The following is a 26,513-nucleotide window of genomic DNA, read 5'->3' as shown; positions in this document are numbered from 1 at the left end:
TGAAGAAATGATAAAAAAAAATATTCAGGCCATAAAAGGAAAATGTACTTCTTGGATAAGTGAAATGATAGGTACACTTCAGAGATATTGCAGATGCAGCTCCAAACCACCATAATCAAGCAAGTATTACAAAAAAGTCAGTCAGACTATTGAAGTTTTTGGTTTCCCAATGCACATAAAAGTTATGTTTACACTATACTTACTCTAGTAAGGGTGCAACATCATTGTCTAAAAAACTCATGTATATACCTTAATTTAAAAATACATTATAGCTAAAAATCACCATCTAAGCTTTTAGTGAGTCACAATCCTTTTGCTGGTGGAAGGTCCTGTTCTGATGATGCTGGCTGCTGACTGATCAGGGGGTGGATACTGAAGGGTGGGAGAGCTGCGGTAAGACAGAGAACTGTGAAGTCTGCCACATTAATTGACTCTTCCTTTCACAAAGGATTTATCTGTAGCACGCAGCGCTGTTTGGATATTTTATCTGCAGAGCTTCTTGCAAAATTGGAGTCAATCCTCTCAAACTTTGCTGCTGCTTTATCAACTAACTTTATGTAATATTCTAAATCCTTTGCTGTCATTTCAACAATCTTCACAGCATCTTCACCAGGAGTAGGTTCCATCTCAAGAAACCATTTTCTTTGCTCATCCGTAACAAGCAGCTCCTCATCCATTCAAGTTTTATTATGAGTTGTAGCAATTCAGTCACATCTTCAGGCTTCAACTTTAATTCTAGTTCTTTGCTATTTTTACCACATCTGCAGTTACTTCCTCCACCAAAGTCTTGAAGCCCTCAAAATCATCCAGAAGGGCTGGAATCAACTTCTTCCAAACACCTGTCCATACTGATATTTTGACCTCTACCCATAAATTACAAATGTTTTTACTGGCATCTTGGAATGGTGAATCCTTTCCAGATGGTCTTCAGTATACTTTGTCCAGATCTATCAGAGGAATCCCCTATCTATGGCAGCTACAACAGTCTTACAAAATGTATTCCTTAAATAGTAATACTTCAAGGCAAAACTACTCCTTTATCCAGATGTTGGATAAACTGCAAAACAGATGTATTAGCAGGCATGAAAACAACATGCATCTTGTACATCAGAACTCTTGGGTGACCAAGTACATTGTTCAATGAGCGGTAGTATTTTGAAAAGAATTTTTTGTTCTGAGCAGGTTTGAACAGTAGGCTTAAAATATTCAGTAAACCATTTTGTAAACAGAAGTACTGTTATCCAGACTTTACTGTTTCATTTATAAAGCACAGGAGATTAGATTAAGCATAATTCTTTAGGATCCTAGGGTTTTCAGGATGGTAAATAAGCGTTGGCTTCAACCTAAAGTCACCAGCTATATTAGACCCTAACAGGAGTCAGCCTGTCCTTGGAAGCCAGGCATGAACTTCTCCTCTCTAGCCATGCAAGTCCATCCAGATGGCACCTTCTTCCACTAGAAGGCTGCTTCATCTACATTGAAAACCAACTGCTCAGTGTAGGCAGCTTCAGAATGATCTTGGCTAAATCTTCCGGATAACTTGCTGTAGCCTCTACAACAGCTCTTGTTGCTTCACCCTGTACTTTGATGTTACAGAGACAGCTTCTTTCCTTAAACCTCACGAACCAAACCTGTGTCAGCTTTAAATTTTTCTTCTGCAGCTTCCTCATCTCATCTCTCTCAGCCTTCACAGGACTGAAGAGAATTAGGTCCTTCCTCTGGATTAGGTTTTGGCTTAAGGGAATGTTGTGGCCAGTCTGATCTTCTATCCAGACCACTTAAGCTTTCTCCAGAGTAGCAGTAAGGCTGTTTCACCTTCTTATTATTCATGTGCTTACTGGAGTCGCACTTTTAATTTCTTTCAACAACTTTTCCTTTGCATTCACAAGTTGGCTGTTAGTGCAAGAGGCTTAGTTTTTGGCCCATCTTGGCTTTCAACATGCCTTCCTCACTAAGCTTAATCATTTCTAGTTTTTGATTTAAAGTGAGATGTATAGACTCTTTCACTTGAACATTTACAGGTCCCTACAGGGTTATTAACTGGCCTTATTTCAATATTGTTGTATCTCAGGGAACAGAGAGACCCAATGAAAGGGAGAGAGACGGGGAACAACTAGTGAATAAAGCAATTAGAACAACACACAATATTTATTAAGTTTGTCGTCTTATATGGGCACAGTTCATGGTGCCCCAAAACAATTATAATAGTTACATCAAAGATCACAGATTTCAGATCACTATAACAAACATAATGAAAAAGTTTGAGATATTGCAAGAATTGCCAAATTTGTCACAGAAACACAAAATGAGCAGATGCTGTTGGAAAAATGGTACCAACAGACTTGCTTAAAGCAAGATCACCACGAACCTTCAATTTTTAAAAAATGACGTATCTGCAAAATGCAATAAAACAAGGGATGCCTGTGAAACATACATTATGGGATTTTTAAAGGAGAGAGGGTAAAAAAGTCCTGGGGTGGGGGATGAAAGGAACTGAAATACTTAAACATCCTCAAATTCTAATTTACTTTCTTCCAGATTCTTACATATTTCCACATTGCCTTTTTCTTCCCACCATCAGCTCTGAGAGCATTCATGTTAATTTTCATCATATAAACCATAAAAACACAAACATACTGGGAAGGGGTGGGGTGGAACTGGGAAAACTATATAATGAGCTACTACTCAACTACTACACTATAACTATGAAACTTAACTCAATTTTTTTTTAAGTAGGCTCCACACCCAACATGGAGCTTGAACTCACGACCCCTGAGATCAACAGTTGCATGTTCTACCAATTGAGCCAGCTAGGCACCCTGAAACTCAATTCATCTTAACCTGTCCTCTTCCTCTGCTAACTTGTCTTAAAAAGAAACCAACCAACCTCCAGACTTCACATTCCCCAGCTTTTTCTCCTTCACAGCCCTACTTCAAGTTGCTTATTCTTGCTCTGTAATACATTTGTATTCACTATACAAACTACTCCAATCTTTTTCCATCAGCTACATTCTACTAAACTTTCTCCTACATTAGCAAGGACTTTATCATTTAATCCAATGGCCATTTGAGTGTTTTTAAAACTGTTAAATCCAATGGATATTTGACCTTTTTGTGAAACATATGCTATTGACCACCTGTCCTTAAAACAAATCATTTTGTTTCCCTGACCACCACTTTGTCCTAATTTATACAGTTTATATGTCTAAACCCTTCATAGACATTATCCCTCCAAAAATAATCCCTTATAAGCTGGTATCCCAAGCCTGTCTTGAGTCAAGTTCACTTTAAAGAGAATTCATTTACTACTATAGTATCACTTACCACCTATTACTGATGAATTTCAAACCCAATGTCTCAACCAGTTCTCTTTTCTGAGCTCAAGACTCACATATAAAACTACTTGCTAGAAACAGGTTATCCAAATGAAATGTAATCCTCAACCTAATGTAACTAAAACTAGTCTCACCTAATTGTTCCCCCCAAACCTATCCTATTTTACCATTCACCTCAAGTCAGAAGAATCTGTGTGTCAGAGGGCTTACCTGTTCTGTAAAGGATGTTTAATATAGTGTTCTGGGTTAGCAACCTCCTGATTAGATTCTGTTTTCTCTTCTTCTGTAGGCGGGGGATTAGGAGTAGGGGTGGTTTCCTAATGGAAAATAACAAAACATTATTTTAAATTTATTAACATAACTATGATAACAATACTCTAAATCAAATACTGCCAATATTCTTTAAGAAGAATTATAAAAGCATTTCATAAAATAGACCACAGACCAAGCACTAAGAAAACTATCAGATTCTCCATTCTAGCATCTCTTCACTAAGAGCAAAAGGTTCTCAATAAAAATACGGTAACAATACTATATAGTTACCTGTCACACATTTTGGTATCAGAAAGATCGTTGGACACAATGCAACAAAGTTAAGAAAAATCAGCTGTTTTTCCTAACATACCATTAAAGTACTATGTATGGCTTGGAGGGTGGCAGAAGTATGACTAAAGTTTAGAGAGTATAACAACTATATTACAAAGACAAAAGAAAGCTTCATAAACTGATCAAGCCAATACTACACAGGTCCTTCCTTCCTGTCACACTATTATATGGTATCTTAGAAGTTCAGCAACTGGGGGCGCCTGGATGGCACAGCGGTTAAGCGTCTGCCTTCGGCTCAGGGCGTGGTCCCGGCATTATGGGATCGAGCCCCACATCAGGCTCCTCCGCTATGAGCCTGCTTCTTCCTCTCCCACTCCCCCTGCTTGTGTTCCCTCTCTCGCTGGCTGTCTCTATCTCTGTCGAATAAATAAATAAAATCTTAAAAAAAAAAAAAAAAGAAGTTCAGCAACTTCTGTCATTTTCAAATGGCACCAGGCAAAAAAGCTCAATGTTGGCTTGAACCTAAATCTTCTTCTAGGTTAGACATAATACTGTCATCTAAAAATGTAAGGAAAAGGGGCGCCTGGGTGGCTCAGTCAGTTAAGCATCTGCCTTCAGCTCAGGTCATGATCCCAGGGTCCTGGGATCGAGCTCCACATCGTGCTCCCTCCTCAGTGGGGAGCCTGCTTCTCCCTCTGCCTGCCAGTCCCCCTGCTTGTGCTCTCTTTCTCTGTCAAATAAATAAATAAAATCTTTTAAAAAAATCCTTTAAAAATGGAAAAAAAGGAGCTTGGGGATAATCTGTGTTCTTCACATTGCTCCATGTAGCTCTTCACCCAATTATAAACTATTGTCAACAAAAGTGAATGCCAAGGAAAGGTACCAGAAGCTAAAACGAAAGCTGATTTTTTTTCAAAAAGGGCACCACATCAAGAGTCTGGGGATCAAATTTAAATTGAACCAGCAAAACAATAGAGATGTATGCTCACATTAATAGGATGATGCAAATCAGAGATGTAGGATCTAAAAGATATCTTAGTGGATAGGTGGTAAATATTTATTTTACAAAATACATTTTTCTTAATAACATGACATGTCTAGGAGCTAATTTCTACTAGCCTACGAAGTCGCTCATAACAGAGGCTAGGCCTTGATTTTGCTCACAATTTAATGCCAATGAGCAAAGTGCTACACTCAATAGGAACTTACTGGCTTGATTACTTAAGTAATAAATGTAAATGTTTACAAAGCCATTAAGACCCTAAAATTTACATAGAGTAGTCAATGCCCTAAAATCACCACTTTTTACCAGCACTTTTCCATTGCAGTCTATTTACATCTTCGTATAGATAATTATAAAATGCCATTCTCCTTACCCCACTAGCTTAAAATTAATGATAGTTTTCAGACAGAGGCAGTCTCAATGGCTCAAGAAAACAGGGAACAGATGGGGACTAAGTGGGCCTAGAGAGACAGGGTACTAGAGAAAAGTGGGCTACAGAGGTATAAGCCTCAAAACTCTATGTAAAAGTCTCTCAGAGGTCCTTGGCTAGTTCCTAAGCTGTGATGTTCCCAGTACAGCTCTGGGTAGTCTAGCAGAGAACAGCTGAGCCAAGACTTCAAGAGGATGAATACCCTTAGGAACACTTGGTTCAGACCCACCCAGAGGGGGTGGGTGAAAATCCGCAGCTTTCAGATGAAATCCTAGAAAGGCCATACCCTAGGAATCAGGTGAAATATGACTGCCTAACAAATCCTAAAACTAGTCTTTGACAGGATCAAGGTAATCTACCTATAAATTAAGTGCCTCCAAAAACCAAACTCTACATTCTTCAGAAGAAGAAAACATAATTCTGTGTCTCTATAAATGTTATTTACAATACTCTACCAAACAACCAAGCATTACTAGACATGCAAAGAATTCTTTAAGATTTTATTTATTTTAAATAAATAAATTAAAATCTTAAGAGAGTGAGAGAGCAGAAGGAGGGGGGAAGCAGCAGAGGGAGAGGGAGAAGCAGGCTTCCTGCTAATAAGCAAGGAGCCCGATAAAGGGCTTGATTCCAGGACCCTGACATCATGACCTGAGCCAAAGGCAGATGCTTAACCGACTGGGCCACCCAGGTGCCCCTGCAAAGAATTTTTTTAAAAGTCACTAATGATTGCATGGTGCACTGGGTGTTATACACAACTAATGAATCATCGAGCCTTACATCGGAAACCGGGGATGTACTGTATGGTGACTAACATAATATAATAAAAAATCATTAAAAAAAATAAAAATAAAAAAAAATAAAAGTCACTAATGATCAAGAGACTAACCTATCCACAGAAAGCCATCCAGACATGACCCAGGTAACGGAGTTAATAATTATGATTACTATTGTAAAACAGCAAAGACATAATAACCAAGATTATTATACTAAAATAGAAGAAAAGATAGGGGAAAGGATGAAAAAAAAGGGGAGTATTTGAAAAGAAAACCGAAATCTATTTTTAAAAAGAACCAAAGATACATTATAGAATTGCCAAGCCCAATATCTGAAATTAAGAGTTCACTGAATGGGGGCAGCAGGCTGGCAGAGTCAGTTAACCATTGTGTTTCAGCTCAGGTCGTGACCTCATGGTCATGAATCTGAACCCCATATGGGGCTCCACACCCAGTGTGGAGTCTGCTTGAGATTCCCTCTCCCTCTGCCCCTCCCCCTGCTCATGCTCTCTCGCTCTCAAATACAGAAGTAAAGCTTAAAAGAGTTCACTTGAGTGATTAACAACATTCAACTCTGCAGGATGTGAGATTGGTGAACTCAAACATAGGTCAACAGAAGATATCAAATAAATACAGAGAGAGAGAGAGAGAAATATGTGGTAGAGAAACATTGTGGAAGATGGTTAAAAAGTTTAAGGACAAGGTGGGAGAATGGGACAAAATCAATATACCAACAATGACCAAAATTTACCAAATCTCATCAGAAACTCAAGTCATGGATTCAAAAAGCTCCAGGAACTCCAAGCAGTAAAATGCAAACAAAACTATACCTGGGTATATCAGATTCAAACTACTCAAAACTTAAAGAAATCACATTAAAAGCAGTTAGGAAAGGGGACACACATGGATGGACATACACACACCCACACACCTTTCACAAGAATAATAAGATTAACAGCTAACTTCCCAACAGAAACTATGGAAGCCATCAAGACAACAGAATGACATCTCCACACTGAAAGAAAAAAGTGTCAACCTAGAATTCAGTGCTTAGGAAAAATATCCTTCAGAACTGGATAAATACACAGATGCACACAGACCCCAACGCAAACACACAGGTCCAAAATAAAGAGGAACAAACACCAAAGGAAAAGTCTTCAGGCTGAAGGGGAAAAAAAAAGAGCCCAAGTAGGAACATGAAAATGCAAAAAAGAATGAAAAGCACTGGAAAATGTAAATAGATGGATCAATTTGTTAAAGACTATAAACAGTTTAAAGGAACAATAATAATGATATCTTATGGAGTTTAAAATAATAATGATGGTTCTAGCAATTGGGGATATATAAATTTGTAAGGCTGGGTGTGCAGCACATGCCTCCTCCAGAAGTTAAGTACTATAAATTCTCTTATTAATCTAAATTAAAAGACAAGTAAAATTTACTCATAAGTTCCAAATCCTCAATACAAACCAACTTTCACAACATTTAAACAGTGTATGTCAGCAGCACATAAAAACAATAAATTAATTATAGTATGAATGATTACAAGTTTCACGAGACCCAAAATGTCACCTGCTAACTCAGGATCTTCCTTTCTTTTCGGTTACTCAACTCTTTTCACAACGAGGAGAATGATGAAAGACTTAGATGGTATCAAAAATCTCTGGACACAAAGGAACTAAAAGCAGGTAATAACTCAGGAAAAAGTATATTAAGTTCCCAGAATTTAAAAGTTTCTTTTGAATTAAAAGTCCTACCTTAATTGATGTTTTAGTCTTTACATTAAGAATCTATAATTTTGAATTATCCTTATAACTAAAATTAAAATAACTACTCAACTTTAAATAAATGTGTATGGATGTTTAAAAATGTAAAATCTTCCAGCCTTCACTTTTAATATTATACAAATATGCTAGATGTTAAGACAAATACTCTAAAACACTCCAAAAAAATATTTATTAAACACAATCATCTTTTCAGTATTTAAAACATTTTCACCCAAAGATTTTATTTATTTATTTGACAGAGACAGAGACAGAGCAAGAGAGCACAAGGAGGGAAGGCAGCAAAGGAGCAAGAGCCTGACTCGGGGCTCAATCTCAGGACCCTGGGATCATGACCTGAGCAGAAGGCAGATGCTTAACTGACTGAACGACCCAGGCATCCTCCCCCTCTTTTCTAAAGACTTTATAAAACTTTTCTTAAAATGTAAGCAGTGAACTGACGTTTCTTTTATTTAGCCTTTTAAGTCACCATCTGCAGTTTGACGTCTCATGTTCAAATTTTTTTTAAGATTTTATGAATTTGAAAGAGTGCATGCCTGCGTGGAGGGAGGAGCAGAGGGAGAGAGAGCCTTAAGCAAGGCTCCATCTCATGATCCCAAGATCACAACCCAAGGCAAAACCAAGAGTCAGACACTCAACCGACTGCGCCACCCAGGCACCCCTCATGTTCAAATATTTAACTTAAGAAATTCTCACTCTTTTAATAAAGCAACAATGGTTTTTTAATAGCCAATTATTTCCAAGACAGAATATAAAATACTCAAATATTCTATGAAAATACTCATTAACATGACATAACCCAAATCTAATAAAACCCAAAATCCAAGATCTAATAAACCTTATAAAAACATTAATATTAAAAACCACATATAAGAGGGCACATTAAAAAAAGAAAAGTCATATTTTCTTGGCATACATTTTCTTATTTAGGCCATATTTTGTTATGACCATCTACTTATCTCACCAATTCATTCTTAATCAGCAGAAATTGAAACCAAAATCTAAACCAAAAACTTATCAACCACTTACCCTTTAAGTTTCTTACAACTATATTGTAAATTATTGCAAAGAAAAAAAACTTGTTTGAGACTGTTGAGACATGCCTCTCTGTTAATTTCTTTAAACTTATTATTTTATTGTTATAAAACCTCTCTCAACTTTGATTCAAATAATCAGGATGTTTTTATCAATGTAGGAGGTTATTTAAGGCTTCCAGGCTAATTCTGTGAGGGTAGTCCTCTATGGAGAAAGTCCAATTCCTATATAAACTTTTGAATCTGTAAGCAACAAACACACTGATAAACGATGTCCAGAATGATGGCCATACTCTACTGAATTCTTGGATCAAAAAAAAAGATTTAAAAAAAATGATTTATGAGCATGTGCCAAATCAGAAGAAATATTTTTTAAAAAGAACTGGAACAAAAATGATTTCAGTTCACTCATCAGTTGAGCATAAGCCTCTAACTATAACGAATCTCCAAATTATCCATTTTTTGCTCTCATTTACTAAGTACTTCTAATATCAACTGAATTTAAAAATAAAATTATCTTGGAATTTTCTCTCTTCTTAAAATTATTTGGAAAGCTATCTGAGACTTCAGATTACCATGAAATAGGTAGTACAGGAAGACTACGTGATACTTGTTAACACCAACTTCACAAAATTCTCCCTGAAAACTCCACAGCAGGTGTTTTCATGGTATGTTTAACAACCGAGTTACTATTTTTAAATTTGTAAGATCACCAAAGTAGCAAGTAAAGCAAACAAGATTATTGTACGATCTGTATAAGAACTAAAAAATGTATTCTGTAACTTGTCATTTTAATGGTTGCTTTGTATACAGACAATATAAGTTTTAAATACAAAATTCTTTACTGCAAAGTTCCACAACATCCCTCTACCTACTCTCTAAGCTCCTCCGTAAGTAGATTTCATTGAGAATTACATCTTAAATATCCATGTTTTACCAGTATTTCTAAATTTAAAAATTATGCAAATAAAACACAAAAGGCTAATTTAACAGATTATTGTACTCTCAAAGTAATCAAATGCATTTTTTTCTTTCCAAGTTTTTATTTAAATTCCAGTTAGTTAACATACAGTGTAATATCAGTTTCAGGTGTAGAAGTTAGTGATTCAACACTCACATGCAACACCCAGTGCTCTGTGCACTTCTCTGTGTCACAAGTGCACTCCTTAATCCCTATCACCTATGTAACCCATGGACCCACCCACCTCCCCTCCAGTAACCCGGTTTGTTGTCTATAGTTAACAGTCAGCGTCTTGGTTTGCTTCTTTTATTTACCCCTGTATTCATTTGTTTTGGTTCTTAAATTCCCCATATGAGTGAAATCATATAGTATTTGTCCTTCTCCGACTGACTAGTTTAGCATAATACTCTTTAGCTCCATCCATGTCGTTGCAAATGGCAAGATTTCATTCTTTTTGATAGCTGAGTAATATTGCATTGTGTGTGTGTGTGTGTGTGTGTATGTGTGTGCGCATGTTTATCACATTTTCTTTACCCATTTATCAGTCAACGGGCACTTAGGCTCTTTCCATAATTTGGCTATTGTTGATAATGCTGCTATAAACATGGGGCTGCATGTATCCCTTCAAATTAGTATTTTTGTATCTTTTGGGTAAATACCTAGCAGTGCAATTGCTGGATCATAGGGTAGTTCTGTTTTTAACTTTTTGAGGCACCTCCATACTGTTCTCCAGAGCGGTTGCACCAGCTTTCATTCCCACCAACAGTGCAAAAGGGTTCCCCTTTCTCCACTTCCTCACCAACACCTGTTGTTTCCTGTGTTAATTTTAGTCTAAGTTGTCAAATACATTTTTAACCTAAAAGACAAAATATACTTGAAAAACTCTTGTATAACCTATTTCAGGTGGGTAGAATGGACAGCACAAAGCTATGAGATGGTACAGGGCTTAACTAGAAGATGGTAAGGAGTGAGACTGAAAGAGAGGGCTCCATGAAACCACAGACAGACTAAAATGGTGGGCTGAAGGGAGACCAAAAGGCCTCAAAGGTCAAGCTAAAAGTACACCTTTCATCTTGTGAGCAATGGAAGCCATTCATTGACAGATCAAAGTGATTAAATACTGATGACAAGTAAGAGAATAGAAAAGACAACCAGTTTAAGTGGAAAATATAAAACACGGTTGTGGATTTGCTGAGTTTATAAGATTCAAATAAAAATGAAGTCTTATAATTTAGTGGTCCCAGAGCTCAGTAACTGTCATAAAAAGAGAAGTTGAAAAAAAAGGTAGAGCAAGGGTGGGGCAAGTCTAACAATCTCAGGCAGCTTTTGAATGTTGCTACATCTCAGAATGCAGTAAGATTCTGCAAAAACCAGCACGTTTCAAACACCATATTAACTTTGTTGGACAATCCTAATATTATAAAGCTAAATACTTTCCAGATATAGTATCATTCCCCTAATCCGACTAAAGTTTGGATTCTTCCTTCCAGGCAAGTTCAAATCTACAGTGCTTAAATTCCAAAACCATGGTGTGCTTTTCCATGGTTGTGAATACTCAAGATTTTCCATTAAATCTCAACTCAAGCATATTTACAAACTATCTCTTCTAGAAATAACAATGAGCCTTCCCCTCAGGACACTCAATTAGTGTCCTCTGTTACTTCATTGAACAAGTATTACTACTAAGAACTACAGGGTCCCCCCTCATCCACACACACCTTTAGGACATCACCTAAATCTTTTTTTTTTTTTTTTAAGATTTTATTTATTTATTTGACAGAGATAGAGACAGCCAGCGAGAGAGGGAACACAAGCAAGGGGGAGTGGGAGAGGAAGAAGCAGGCTCATAGCGGAGGAGCCTGATGTGGGGCTCCATCCCATAACGCCAGGATCACGCCCTGAGGCAGACGCTTAACCACTGTGCCACCCAGGTGCCCCAGGACATCACCTAAATCTTAATTTGAAGTAAGCAAAAAGCAATAGTTCCCCTGGCACTAATAAGGGTTAAAGCAGTTAACTCAAAATGCAGTCCACAGATTTCTGCTGGTTACAGTCTACAACCGGGGTAGGTATAGAAACAGCAAGTAAGAACTTAGAAAACTTAACAATCTGACAGTATTTTTGTACCCGCCGAAACTAGTAATAGCAAATTCAGGCTTATATTTTTGTGCATTTTTTTTTCATTTTTCTTTATCCTATTTTTATGATTTACAAAAACATTACATGAGAAATTGTTAAAAAACAAAATAAAAGGGGTGCCTAGCTGGCTCAGTCAGTAGAGCATGTGACTCTTGATCTTGGGGCTCTAAGTTCAAGTCCCACACTGGGTGTATTGATTACTTAAAAAAATAAAGTTTTAAAAATAAGTAAGTAAAAAAATAAGTAAATACCTTACTTTCTACCAGAGTGTAAGAGACACTGGTTTAGATCACATACTCTGGAGCCAGGCTACCCAGGTTGGAATCCCAGCTCTGCCATTCACAGTCACGTAATTTCAGGCAAGTTCAACAGAGCACTGAATAATGGATAATAATATCCGATTTTCAGCAGCACTTCCTTATACACACCCCCTTCCTTGCTTCACTGTGTTTCAGTTGAGTTAGAAAAGACCATTTGTGGCCTTAAAGAAAAATGTAAATGCTATTATGGCAAAGATAGTTGCAAAATTATCTCTACAAGTTACTCACCCAATATTTCAGTAAACTGAAGGCACTATATAAATTAAATAAAGATATGAAGTAATGAGAAGAGTAAGCAAATAAGAACAGAAAAGAACGGTGCTTTGCAACTTTTAAAGTGGTAACACCCACCCTCACACTTCATCCAAATTGAGTTTTTGATAGGTAACATTTACGAAGCAGTTACTATCAAATAATGTGCTACATACTTTTATATACATTATTTCAATATTCATATAATCTCAGTATATTCAATCTTCACAATACTGTGAAACTACCAATGCTCTCTGCTCTTCAAATTTAAACGGTGGAAGTTAACGTGGCCTAGCTGTATTCTACATTCGAATCCAAGACTATCAGGATTCACAGCTAAGGATACCGTATGTCCTGGTTTTACCTGTTTATTGTTTCGGTGTATCAGGAGAACCTTTGTTCACTCCCAAAAGTGCCCAGAGTTGAATAATAAATTATAGAAGGTTATAGAGGTACTCTTTCCAAGCCGCATAACCCTACAGTATGTACTATGTCTCGTGCCACAGCCTCAGACTCAATACCTTCACTATCTTGCAAATGCATGCCACTGCCAATAAGCCAGAAAAAAGGCATGAATGGTACACCTCACTCGCAACACATCCACAAAATCCCACTAGGAAAAAAAAGCAAGTAAATGCCAATGATCAATTACAGTGAGTTTATATTATTATGTAAGACAACATACTAAATGCCTATATGGTCAATTATCTCAGAAATACAAGCAATTGTAACAAATCCTCTCTTTATGGATACAAATAACTGGAAGGAGAAAATCATTTCATATAAGATAGTGAACAGACTTCAAGATACATTACTCTTCCTTTTAGTCTCTGAACATTCAGTTCCCAGGTCTCTTTTTAGCAAACAATGCACTTCCCCCAGCACCCTCCATATGTAAATTAGTATAATTAATTAACTAGTTCCTAAGAACAAGTAGTCTTACCACTTGCCTTGTAAGGAATAAAAAAATTGGTGTAAACACTGAAAAGTACCACAAATAATTAAATCAATTGTTTTGGTTGTTAAAGTAATATCAGCTAATCTGGCATCACTCATCACAAAAGTGGAGGCTGTCGATTTTGCAGATCTTCTTCCTTGTCTGTAATAAAGAATCAAAATAGTGACCTGCACGCTCTAAACCAAAATGCTGAAGTATAAAAACAACATGTGCAGATTTAGCAAAATACAAACCTTTTAAGCTTAAAGCACTGCTTAAACGGAGAAATTTTTTTCATGTAAAGGACTCTGAGACCCTATATATCAATTCTGATTCAAAAGACAGTACTTTTAAATATTCTTTTCGACTGATGTAAAATGGCATCTACACAACAAAAAATACTGGAAGCTGAGGTACAGAAAGGAAAAGCTGTGATGATCTGTACAAATTGTATCATATCTATAAGTACTGCAAAGTTAATAACTGTTCAATCTACTTAAGTAACAATAACCTAATTACCTGACTAAAATTAATGACTAGCAAATAAACTTTTCAGTGAACAGAGCTGATTAAGTTCACTGCTCTATAGCTAAAAATGGTTCTTTCTGGACAGACAGCAAGATATACTTAACCACATTTTACTAATATTGAAAAAAAAAAAAAATCCCTAGAGGCCACACTTGAATTTCTGAGGTTCTGGAATACAATTTTTAAACTTGGATGCATATCCCTTTAACTCTTTACTAGAAAGACCTGTAGGCATCTTGTTTCATTTGAAATCTGTCAACCGAATTACTCCGCACATCTTATGTAGCTTAGGAGAAGATCCCAAATTCAGAAAGGAAAATGTATTAGAGACTTAAGAAACATACATGTGTGATCTAGAATGATAACAAGGCTAATGATAAAATTTAAATGGCGATGCTACTTAAACCAAAGATTACCAAAAGACTCATATTTTATAACAACTAAGGAATTTTATATAAGTTAAACTTTATACAAATTTAAGAGTGCTCCAAATAACATTAAAATGAAGTTAGGACAAGCATTTTCACTGCACAAAATTACACTGGTTCCAGTAGCATGGCAATTTCTATTTCAATTATTCTTTAAAACTTCATAATTACAATTTGAAAGGCAAACATTTTAAAGAATTTAACTGCTGCCTAAGTTTATTCCTTTTAAAATTATAAATAAAATTTAATGACACCGATTGAAATCTTTACAGTCCAGTTATACAAGTAAGCACCTGCTTTTTTTTAACAGCTGAATTCTTTCTAAATTCTACATGCTTTTTAAAAGTTCTACAATGTTAAAAGTTAAAGATTAAAATTGTGATATAAACTATAGTTTTGGTTTTTTTTTAAGTAATCTCTACACCCAATGTGGGGCTCAATGTGGGGCTCAAACTCATGACTCCGAGACGAAGAGTTGCATGCTTTACCAACTGAGCCAGCCAGGAACCCCAAAATAATAATTTTAATAAGAAAATCAGAGTTGTCCTTTCATACTTCAAATATTTAAATTATCTTCCAGAAGAAATCAACCTATATTTCTTTAAAAAATTGGAAAACTAGGGACAGTCACAGTTTCAAATGTCCCCAGGTTTATAGAGTAGGTTATGTCCTTCCACTTACTGGGCTTAAGTTAATGAACTACAAGCTTCCAAATATAAAAAGAGCTATATTCTTTAACTCAGTAATTATACTTCTAAGAGATTTCTTCAAAGAAAGTATCAGGACACTAACAGTTTTGTGTATTTTATGTTAGTTAATAAAAAGTACAGTCAACATGTATCAAAAGATACAACCAAAAAGTAAAAGATATATTATGGTGTTCACAATATAGGCACTAAATGTGATGCTTAGAAAATTATTTTAAAATGCTAATGTGGGAAAAGGTAGATCACAGAACTGTACAAACAAGGAGCATTTTACTTTTCTGGTGGAGGGGAAGCACTTTTTAACAAGTCCTAAATGAACTATGGTATATCCATACAATGTAATATTATTCTGCACAAAAAGAAATAAGATATCAAACCATGAAAAGACACGGAGGAACAATAAATGTATATTACCAAGTGAAACAAGTCAATCTGAAAAGACTACACGCTGTATGATTCCAACTATATGACATTCTGGAAAAGGCAAAACGATGGGGGCAGTAAAAAGAATAGTGGTTTCCAGGGGTTAGAAGGGAGGGATGAGTAAGCAGAAAACAGAGGATTTTAGGCAGTGAAACTCCTTCTGTATGATACTACAATGGTAAATACATGTAATTATTTATTTGTCAAAACCCAAAGACTGTACAACACCAAGAGTGAACCCTAATGTAAACTAGAGACTTGAGATGACAATGACATGTCAATGTACGTTCATTTGGTATAACGAATGTTCCACTCTGGTAAGGGATGTTGACATTGGCGGGGGGGGGCACCTGTGCATACAGGAACAGGAAATATACCAGAATCCTCTCTACCTTCCTCTCAATTTTGTAGTGAATCTAAAACTGCTCTAAAAAATACTCTTATTTAAAAGCAAAAGAGGTGTCTGAGGGGCGCAGTCTGTTAAGTCTCCAATTCTTGGTTTCAGCTCAGGTCAGGATCCCAGGGTCCTGAGATGCAGCCCCACTTCGGGCTCTGGGCTCAGTGTGGAGTCTGCGTGAGATTCTCTCTCTCTCTCTCCCTCCCTCTGCCCCTCCCATTCATGCATGCCCGCTCTCCCTCTCTCTCTCAAATAAATAATCATTTAAAAAAAAAAAAAAAAAGGAAAAGGAAAAGGGTACAAAGAAGAGATGAGGTAAGAAAGAAGAGTCCACAAACAAGTAAACCAAAATATTACCAAAGAAAACCTAGTTGTCGGGATTACAGATGACTTTTATTTTCAGTTCCCCATTCCACTACAAAGATTTTGGTATTTTGATTCAGTATATATTGAATTAAAGCATTAAATTCAGGAAAAATTAACATCTTTCCAGTATCAAATCTTTCCCAAAAGCAAATTATGACTTTGTTTATTAAAGCCCTCCACTGTATTCCTCAGTAGAATTGTATAGCTTTCATTTTTGAATCCTGCAAATTACTTACTAGGTTTATAATTTCGGGGCACTTAAACACTGGCACCTGGGTACATGAAAGTGGCAAATTACTTGCTAGCTTTATTATTCCTGGCACTTTTTGCCTACTTACAGAAAAACTAATACTGTGTTCTATAATCAGAATGCAACAGGTTACTTTTTAAATGTCAGCTAAGTGTTATTTCTCTCTCTCTCTTTTTTTTTTTTTTTTTTTTGCTATTCAGTAATTCAGCAACTTTAAGCTCCAAGGAGAGCTGGGTTAAACACTCAGAAATGTCTAGCACATGACAGGTACTCAAATGTTTGAATAAATGAATGATTTTAATTTTGTTCCCTCTCAAAATCGCACTAAAACTATAACGGAATTTTTTTCTAAGTCCACAACTATGAGAAGAGCAGGGAAAAAAAGAAGAGAGCTGGAACATAGATGGATAATTGGTCACTAATCAATATACACAGCTAGATCCTAAAAGTCTCAAAAGCTGGCAGCACCTTTAGAACCGAGAGTGAAAGAAAGAGGTAAATTAAAGAGAATATGGTGAAAGCTATTTGAAAAATAACTAGATCCCTCAATTTCCTCCAGAGGGAGGAAATCCTTCACAGGATTGCTGCCATGAGTTCAAAAATAAAAAAGAAAATAAGCAACTTGGAGGGAAGAGGCAGGGAAAAGTAAATGCCTTCAAAAATATGTACCTATATATATCCTCAAAAGGTTAAAGTGTTGCATCACAATTACAGGAAGCTATAAAGTGAATATTCAGAAGAGGAGAGGAGAGTGAGAGGAGAGGAGAGAGAGAAGATATCTGGAAATTAAAATTATGACAGAAAAGGTTGGAAAATAAAATTTCCCAGAAAATAAAACAGAAAATGAAAGTAAGATTTGAACTTAAAAAAAAAAAATCAGGTAACCATGCTAGGAGATGTAGTATCTGAATAACTGTTTCAAAGAGGGGAAAGAAAAAGAGGAAAATCACAAGTAAATCTAAAGTGATGAACAGGAGTTGCCACATTAAGAAAGTGCAATAAGTATCTCGCACACTGGAGAATGTCATTGTGAAATGGGGACAAGAAAAATTTATGGGTTGAAGTAGGAGACTGGTCACACAAAAAAAGAGAAGGGCAGAGAGGAGAGGAGAGAAGTAAAAGAAGTAGCCATCGGAACATATGACTTTGAATAGCCACAACAGAAGATGACCTGAAATAATGACTTAAAAATTCTGAAAAGAATTCTACACCCAGCCAAACTACAGATATGACATTGTTTAATAGGCAAGGTCTCAAAATCTTTAACTCTCACGTATTTTTTTCTCAAAAAATACTGGAGATGCGATCTACTGAAACGAAACAAGAAACCAAATAAGACAACAAGGGACACCAAGGAAGTCAGATGAGAGGGAATCACGAGCGTCGTCAAAGACAGGTGTGCACCAGATATAGAGAGCAACATTCAGATTGGAGCAATGTGATTCAGGCTACATTCTTCAACTGATGGCTATAATGATCAAGATGCTTATTATCTACCCTTAAAACAAAACAAAACACAACAAATCACTGATTGCCAGTGTTTGTCTGGCCTAGGCTTTTATCTATATTTAACTCAGCTTAACCCTGCGTTTTTAACAAAGCTCCTTTTCTCTCCTTTGTGCCCTTCCCCCGAAACAGCTCTAAGTTTCACACCAAGTGAGTTCAGCTTTAACCTACACTTCAAACAACACACAAAGCATTTTACTACCACAAACCACTCTCCTAACTGAAGGTTCTTTGCCTGGCCCACACAACCTGCCAGGTAACAACTGTGCAGTCCTATGTTTCCCAAAACAAGTTCATGATCTTGCCGACTGGTTTCTCCTAGTGGGACTTCAGTAGAGATTCGAGGAAGCTGAAGCCACCATGAGACATGATGACGTCTTAGGTGATGAGTACATAAGCCATCAGTTTATTACTCTAAAACTTATGCACATATGTATCTTTTATGTTTTTTACATATAAATTGTTCACAATTAGAAAAGGCATAGTTCTAAAAAAAATTATAGCCTGATAGCCAACTACAGTCACAAAGTGTTTTATCTAACCAGTAGTTTTTAAATTTTCAATGTATAGCCAACATTTACCTTACAGCCATACTACCTCATGTACGGACTATTAGCAGAAGGCTATTCACCATAAACTGAATTAGCAAATGGCTGGAAATAAACCAAATGTATAGAAATACAATATGGAACTATGTTTAAGACCAAATCATGCAAGACATACTACCAGAAAAAAAAGTGAAAGCTTTATGTGCTGATATGCAATGCTCTAAAACACCTATTATTAAGTGAAAAACATAATGTGCCAGGTTAGTATATACAATTGACTACCACTCTTTTAAAAAGAATATATATCCTATTTCCTTGTATATATACAAATCGCTATGAAAGATAGAAGTGACAATGCTGGCTGTCTCTAGAAGTGATCTACCTGAATGAGATCAGCTTGAGGCACAGACTTTACTATATATAGTCTTTTGTACAAAATCTGAATTTCAAACAACATGAAGTACTACCTACTCACAAATTTTTTTAAACAGCACAAAAAAGGCTATAGGACAATTTTAATTATCCATACAAGAGCAAATAATTGCCTTTGAAAGTTTAAAATAGAGAGAAAAGTTTCCCTAGGATAAAATTAGATAATTTCTCCAACCAAACTGGTTATATTCAACTGTACCTTACGAAGTTAAGCCAAATACAATATGCATATGTTCACACCAGATAGGTCTAGATTCCACAGCTACACTGTCCAATTCGGTAGCCACTAGCAACACATGAAATTAAATTTCAAGTAATTAAAATGACATTTAAATTAAAGTTAAATGAAGTTTAAAATTCACTTCCTTGGTTGAATCAGTCACAATTCAAGTGCTCAAAAGCCATGGGGAGGGGGCGGCTGGTGGCTACTGTACTGAACAGCACAAATACAGAACATTTCTACCATCACAGAAAAATTCGGCTGGACAGCCCTTATCTAAAAGAATCCTCAAAACACTGGTTAACAGTGTGCACGTGTTGGAGAAGGGAACTAGGCAGCTGGAAAGATAGATAGGAAATAGGTTTTTCACAATAAAAAGGACTGGGGCACCTAAGTGGCTTGGTCAGTTGAGCATCCAACTCTTGGTTTCAGCTCAGGTCATTAGATCTGCCCATTTTAGGCTTTGCACTCAGCAGGGAGTCTGCTTGAGATTCTCTCTCCCTCTCCCTCTGGCCCTCCTGCTCATGTGCTCCCTACAGCGCACTCCCTCCCTCCCTCCCTCCACAAAAAAATAACCACATTCTTTAAAAAAGAAAAAAAAAAAAAAAAAAAAGACAGGACTGAGCCTGTGCCAGGCAGCATCCTTAATGTTTGATGTTAACTTAGTTAATCCTTACTGTACTTCAATATAGTTTCCTTTGTAATCCTAAGTATTTTACTTAATGCATTTAAAAACATTATTCTGACAACAGAGCCATAGACTTCACTGCTAAAGGGATCCATCTGAATTTTGGCCCATGAGCATGTATTACTAATTCAAGAAAAAAGTCATAAGAACATAAAAGCTAAATGGTGATTATCTATAAACCAAAACCCAAGAGATTTTACAATCCTGAACATTATTTAAAAAATACAGTATACAAGTTCAAATGAATGGAAAAAAAAAAAAAAAAGAAAAGAAAAACCCATCTTGCTCCATGCCACAACCCATAAATCATCTGGTACATCCTGGTTTTTTTTTAAAAGATTTATTTGAGAGAGAGAGAGCATGCACGCACACACACAGGGGAAGGGGCAGAGGGAGAGAGAGAGAAGCAGACTTCCCACTGAGCATGGAGCTTGATCCTGGGCTTAAGCCCAGGACCCTGAGATCATGACCTGAGCCAAAATCAGGAGCCTGCCACTTAACCAACTGAGCCACCCAGGTGCCCCTTAAAAGATAGGATCTTATATTTATTTGTGCATAATGGTGATCTATGCAGCAATTTTATGCTTAAGGTAAGAGTTTAACTGAAAATAAGGAGTTGGACTTTTTAGTCTTGAATTTCAGTTCCTTTTTTTTGAACAGAACAGTAACACAGCTTGGGGCCAGAGCCTGGGTTTGAGTTCTAAGGTTGGCAGGAAAAAAAAAATTACTTGGAATATGAATTTCCCACCTATTATTTATCTCAAAATATGAGGAGAATTAGGGGGAAAAAACTACAAGAAAAAGATGTTTGTTTCATCTTTCCATTAAATATTAAATTTTCTTTCCTTAGTTAATACTTGGAAGTTCAGACTGTGGCTGCATAAACTGTTGCCCTAAGATAACCACATAAAACCCCATAAAAATTCTTCATAGGAACACTAACATTGGATGCCCGGGTGGCTCAGTCAATTAAGTGTCTGACTCTTGATTTCGGCTCAGGTCATGATCTCAGGGTCCTGGGATCAACCCCCCATGAGGCCCCATGCTTAGCACAGAGTCTGCTTGAGATTCTCTCTCCCTCTACCTCAGTACCTCTCCCCGCTTGCGCTCTCTCTAAATAAATGAACTCTTAAAAAAAACACACTAACAGTGGTTCACATAAATATAAAAATCTTACCGGCTGTCACTATAAGCACAGAAAGATTATAATTTCTGTACAGCATTTTACAGTAACAAGTTTAAAACATAGCTAAAAACATGCAAATATACACTTTAGCTCTAACAATTACTGCAAAGCCTTGAGTTTCAGGGAATCGGTCTTACTACTATCTTCCTCAAACAATTGAGCTTTTAAGACTAGCAACATTAGGGGCACCTGGGTGCCTCAGTTGGTTAAGCAACTGACTCCTGATTTAGGCTCAGGTCATGATCTCAGGACATCAAGCCCCATCTGGAACTGCACTTAGTGGGGAATCGGCTGGAGATTCTCTCTCCCTCCTTCCACCCCTCCCGCGCATGCACTTACACACAGGCGGGGCTCTCTTTCTCACCTGCTCTCCAAAATAAATAAATAAATCTGTTAAAAAAAAAAAGAAAAAGAAAAAGACTAGAAATATTATACTGAAACTTTTTCAAAACAACCACTCAACTCTTAGACCTTTCACCAAAATTACTAAGAGTACAAAGGTAATTATGAGTAAATTCTATAATTACAAATTTTTAAAAACTTACTGCACTGTTTTTTTACTAGCAAAATATTTGAACTGGCAAATCATTTGATTTGACAAGGTCCAAAAATCAAATGAGAAGGGGGAGAAGGGAAGTGACCATTTGCTATCTTCAGAAATCTATCCAAAATGTTCTGGACCAGTTTCTAAAATATAACCTTATGTGTAACAACTTGTTTAGTTCTTGAATTTAGACACCACAGTGCTATTTTCTTACTGTACTTTGGTTATCAGTTATCAAACACATTTTCTTTTAGAGCTGCAGCAGAATCTCTAGTCAGTTTATCAAATTAATCTTCCCAAATCACATAAGGAAAACATATTACATGGCTATTGGAAAGACAGTGTCATGGTTAAGAACACATACTCTGGAATTTGGCTGCTTTAGTTAGAACTCCACCCCACCATTTATTAGCTGTGTGATCTTCAGCAAGTTAGTCACACAGTTACTTAAGCTCTTCGTGCCTTGGTTTCCTCATCTGAATTAAGGATAGTAATACCTACTTTCATAGGGCTGCTGTAGGATTAAATGAATTAATATATGTAAAGTACTTAGTGTGTGCCTAACACACATAAGTGCTATATGTTAATTATTAAAAAGTAAAGATCTGCCTATATTAAAAATCACTGTTACAAATAGGTTGTGCTTAAAGGTCACTTTTTTAAAAGATTTTATTTATTTGACAGAGATATAGAGCCAGAGAGCACAACTGGGGGGGGGGGGTTGGCAGAGGGAAGATGAGGAGCAGGCAGGAGCCCCAAGCTGGGCTGGATCCCAGGACCCCAGGACTATGACCTGAGCCAAAGGCAGACGCTTAACTGGCTAAGCCATACAGGCACCTCTCAAAGGTCATTTTTAAGGCAGTTGCTTAGAACTCTAAATCCATATCCCTGGAAATTTAATGCTGGTTAGATTTGTCCTAATGCCACAGAAATTTACTGAACAATGTGACTAGATTACAGCTTCCTACTGTTTCTATGGAATAATGTATCAAAAGTTCCAACTGGGAAGAAAGAAGAACTTTTTTTCTGACCACATTCTCAGATACCTGAAAGTCAAAAGTGATCCTTTCTTTTTTCTCCAGACACAGACAGGAACTTTTGAAGGAATACTAGTGATTTTTATAATAGGGATAGGAGTTGGAAGAGTATCTGAGGATTGTAGAGCAAAAGCTTTCCATTTCTTGCCAATGACAAGATTGATAATCAAAATGCAGCTATGTGACTTTCTTAGCAAAGAGAGGAAAAGGTGAGTATACATATACATGAATACAAATGCATGCAACACATTTATGGGCTATTGGTATACCTAGCTCTTCATAACTGACAAACTGTTATCTCTGAATACTGAATCTGAAAATCAAAATTACTGTAAGACATCTTATTCCCACTTTCAAAGCTAGACTTAGAAATTTCAGTCAAGGTCACACAGATATTAAAATTAGATTATATACCCCATGCTCTTTTCCACTTCTCTAAAAAGTCTCTATAACAAAGATGGAAAAACTCACAGTACCAGAAGGCCAAGAAATTTCCAGTAGTAGAGAGAAGGAAAAGTAGAAATTACCATTGCTAGAATAACCATTTCACAAGTTTCTTGTTACATCCAGGTACTCCACTACATTTTTAACCTTATATAAATTAAACAACATATTTTAAATATTGCCTAGAATTTGCTGTCCAAATTGGATTAAGCTTACCTAATTCATTTAACACTGTATTCTCTGCAACTTCAGGGTATAAACTAGGACTGCTTTCTAAATTGGATTTCTCTAAGTCAAATAATTATGCATAATATTAATTCAAAGCATAAAATGAAGTGAAATTTGAAATATAAAACACCAGAACCAAATTTATTTGGTTTATGAACTTTGATACATGTACTGGGTTCTTTCATTAAGGCAAAAACATGATATTAATTTGCAAAGTCTGCTTGTCAATCAACAGTCTTTGATTAACCAAAAACATTGAATTATATACAACATGTCTGTCAATATATACGTAAGCCTTATTTTAATAAGCTCTTTGCAGTACAAAACATGTTTCTAAAGGGTAAAAATGGAAACTTTAGATTAGACAAGTCAATTCCAGTTACACAATTACGTAGTTTTAAAAATCCAAGAGATACGATGTAAAAACAAGTAAACTGTATACCTTCAGTTTAACCAAACAAAAACAAAACAAACAAACAAACAAAACACCTCTTACCTTAAAAAGAACTACAAGTAAAAAAACAGCCCAATAATGAAGAATGCACAATGAAGATAAAGCTACAAAGAAACGTAAGCCACTGGAAGCAAGATGGCCTGGGGAAACTGACTTGCCATCTTCACTACTAATAAATATTAAGTCTAATTTTGATCTAGCCACAAAGTCTAATTTTGACCTAGCCACACAGTTCAAATGCCAAGAGACCCCCCCGATGTTCAAAATTTTGCCATATTACCTATAAAGAGGTAAAATGCTCCCTTTAATTTGCCCTATCAAGTTTCTCAACAAATTTAGTATCTGTAAGCTACATTTTAATGTAACTGATGGCTTACACACACTTGAAAAAAATAAAATATCAAACTGAAAATGACTGCTGTTTTACATAATTTCCATAGATAAAAATTCCCCAAATACCTATGAAAGGTGGGACAAGCAGGAAAAACCCATGACTCTTTAAATGCTTATGATTATGCCCAACAGAAAAGCAATAAGGAAACTCACAAGGTAGCTGAAATAGCAATGAACAAATATAAATATGGTTTCTATAGGCTTCAGCAGGAATACCTCAACCACAATCAATACTCATCAGCTGCTGTTAACACAAAACTCCCAGTATTTAAAATCGTCAAAGAATTCTAAAAGAAAAGGGTGCATTAAAAATGCAAAAAAATTGCCATTCTCACTAAAAATGAACACGTCAATGTATTTTACATACATCCTCAAACTACTACTGGCCTTCCACTTTCACACACTTTAGGTTTTTAGGTTCCCTACTCTCCAGATTTAAATCCAGTATCCAAGTTTCCCTGGGTCAGCACTAGAATGAATACTATACCGTATCACCCACCACATCACTGGGAATTAAGCTCCTTAAGAGTTTACACTGAACAAAGTATAGAATCACATTTTGTATAACTTTGTATCCTAAAGAACATTTGGTATAACCTCCTAAACAAGAGGCTATAAATATTTACGGACTCAAAACAGTCCTTCAACACTTTGTAGTTCTGTTCTGTGCTACTGAAAGAAAACCGCACAGCTTTGCAAAATCCAAAGGACCTAAATGTTACTGAAACTTCACAAAATACATAATTATTTCACAGCTTAGAGGTTTTAGCTTTGCCCCTATTACCCGCTGTAATGCTTTTTGAAGATACTGGTACAAGCAGGTAGGAGAGCAGACCCAGTAAAAAGTGGACATGGGAACTTGTTAAAAGGGAGTATTTTCATAGTCATCCTTTACCTTTTTATTTATGTAACATTAATGTTCAAAAGTCAGTTAACTGTATCAGCAAATTAAGAGACAGTTTTGCAGAACATAAGTGAAAACTGGTACCAATAAAAAGTAACCAAAGAGAAGAGGTGCCTTAAATTCTGGTAACAAGGTAAGGATAGTTCACACCAATATAATGAAAAATACATCTTTCTGTATTCTATAAGCCTTCCATGACTAATTTTTGAGCTAGCAAAAAGTCTCTAAAAAGTCAAAACAGAGTCTCTAAGAAGTCAAAACAAATTGGTTAAGTCATTATGAAAAGCACAAACTATCATTAAAAATACACAGAAATATCCGGCAACCAAGGTCTAGAACTGGTTCGAGTGTCAAAGGTCCTCTAGTTGTTAAAATACTCCATTATGCCTCTAAAACAATTTCACTTAGATGTGACATTCCTAAAACAGCAACACAGGCCTGTAAGTTTCAGTGAGCCAGTGCCGGCAAACCCAAACTATGACAAAGATATCCTCTCCTTTGGGCGGTAACTACCAAATTACTGTTCTGGGATCGGCTTGCTTCAACCAAGTTTAAGATGGTGCCTAAACTGAAAGGAAAACGGCAGAACGGGTAAAGAAAAAATAAATAGAAAACTAATTTTAAAAGTTAAGTCCCTACTTCCAATAAACAATGTCTTAGAAATCTTTCAGACGATAAAGGCTCGGAAGAACAGATGGATCAAGACCCATCCGCATTCTCTCGAGACGTGCGCACTGAGCGGAAAAGGATGAATGAATGGAAGACAGGCGCGTGTGAAATGCAGCAGGTCCGGCCGGCAACCAGACCAGCAGCAGCGATCAGTAGGCCTCGCTCCTCCCCCTTCCCTCCTCCATGACAGCCCAGTATCAAGCATGGAGGGGAGAGGACAATGTGATCCCCCTTTCTCACCACCACCACCCTTCATCCTACTCTGAGAGCTCTACCGCGCAACACGAGGTTCTCCTCCCCACCCCAAACCTTTCTCGCCTCCCCTGCCGCCAACCCCAGCAACTCTCGGGCGCGCTGGAGTAACATGCGCTTGCCCCTCTCGGCTCCCCTCGGCGAGGTCGAAGCTTCTCCGCGCGTGCCGCGGCACCACTCCCGCCCAACCCACCCTCCGGCAACGCGCGCCCACCGGTTCCCTGGCCCACCGGTCTAAAGAAGACCCGCGCGTGCCTCGCACACGAACCCCCCAGGCTGGAGCTCGGGAGAGAAGGAGGGACGGAAAGGCTACCCCGGGGCTCCCTCCTCCATCTCATTCCAGGCCGGCTCGCCGCCCACCCTCCCTGCGGATCCCGGCGCCCGCTCGGAGC

The 26,513-nt window shown here is 36.9% G+C and overlaps 1 protein-coding gene across 1 annotated transcript in view; it reads right to left on the bottom strand.

Moving 5' to 3' along the window:
- Nucleotides 1-26,513, bottom strand: part of EIF4E (eukaryotic translation initiation factor 4E) — a 40,579-nt gene that overhangs the window by 13,595 nt on the left and 471 nt on the right. Inside the window, exon 2 of the mRNA XM_045792247.2 lies at nt 3,546-3,652. Within this exon, the coding sequence (XP_045648203.1) occupies nt 3,546-3,652 (107 nt within the window). The remainder of the gene's footprint in view (nt 1-3,545; nt 3,653-26,513) is intronic.

This window comes from Ursus americanus, chromosome 8 (assembly GCF_024610735.1).
Source record: "Ursus americanus isolate L20-20 chromosome 8, mUrsAme1.1.p, whole genome shotgun sequence".
Taxonomy (NCBI): domain Eukaryota; kingdom Metazoa; phylum Chordata; class Mammalia; order Carnivora; family Ursidae; genus Ursus; species Ursus americanus.
Note: the sequence above shows the minus strand (reverse complement) of the source record. Positions and strands in the feature narration are given on the sequence as shown.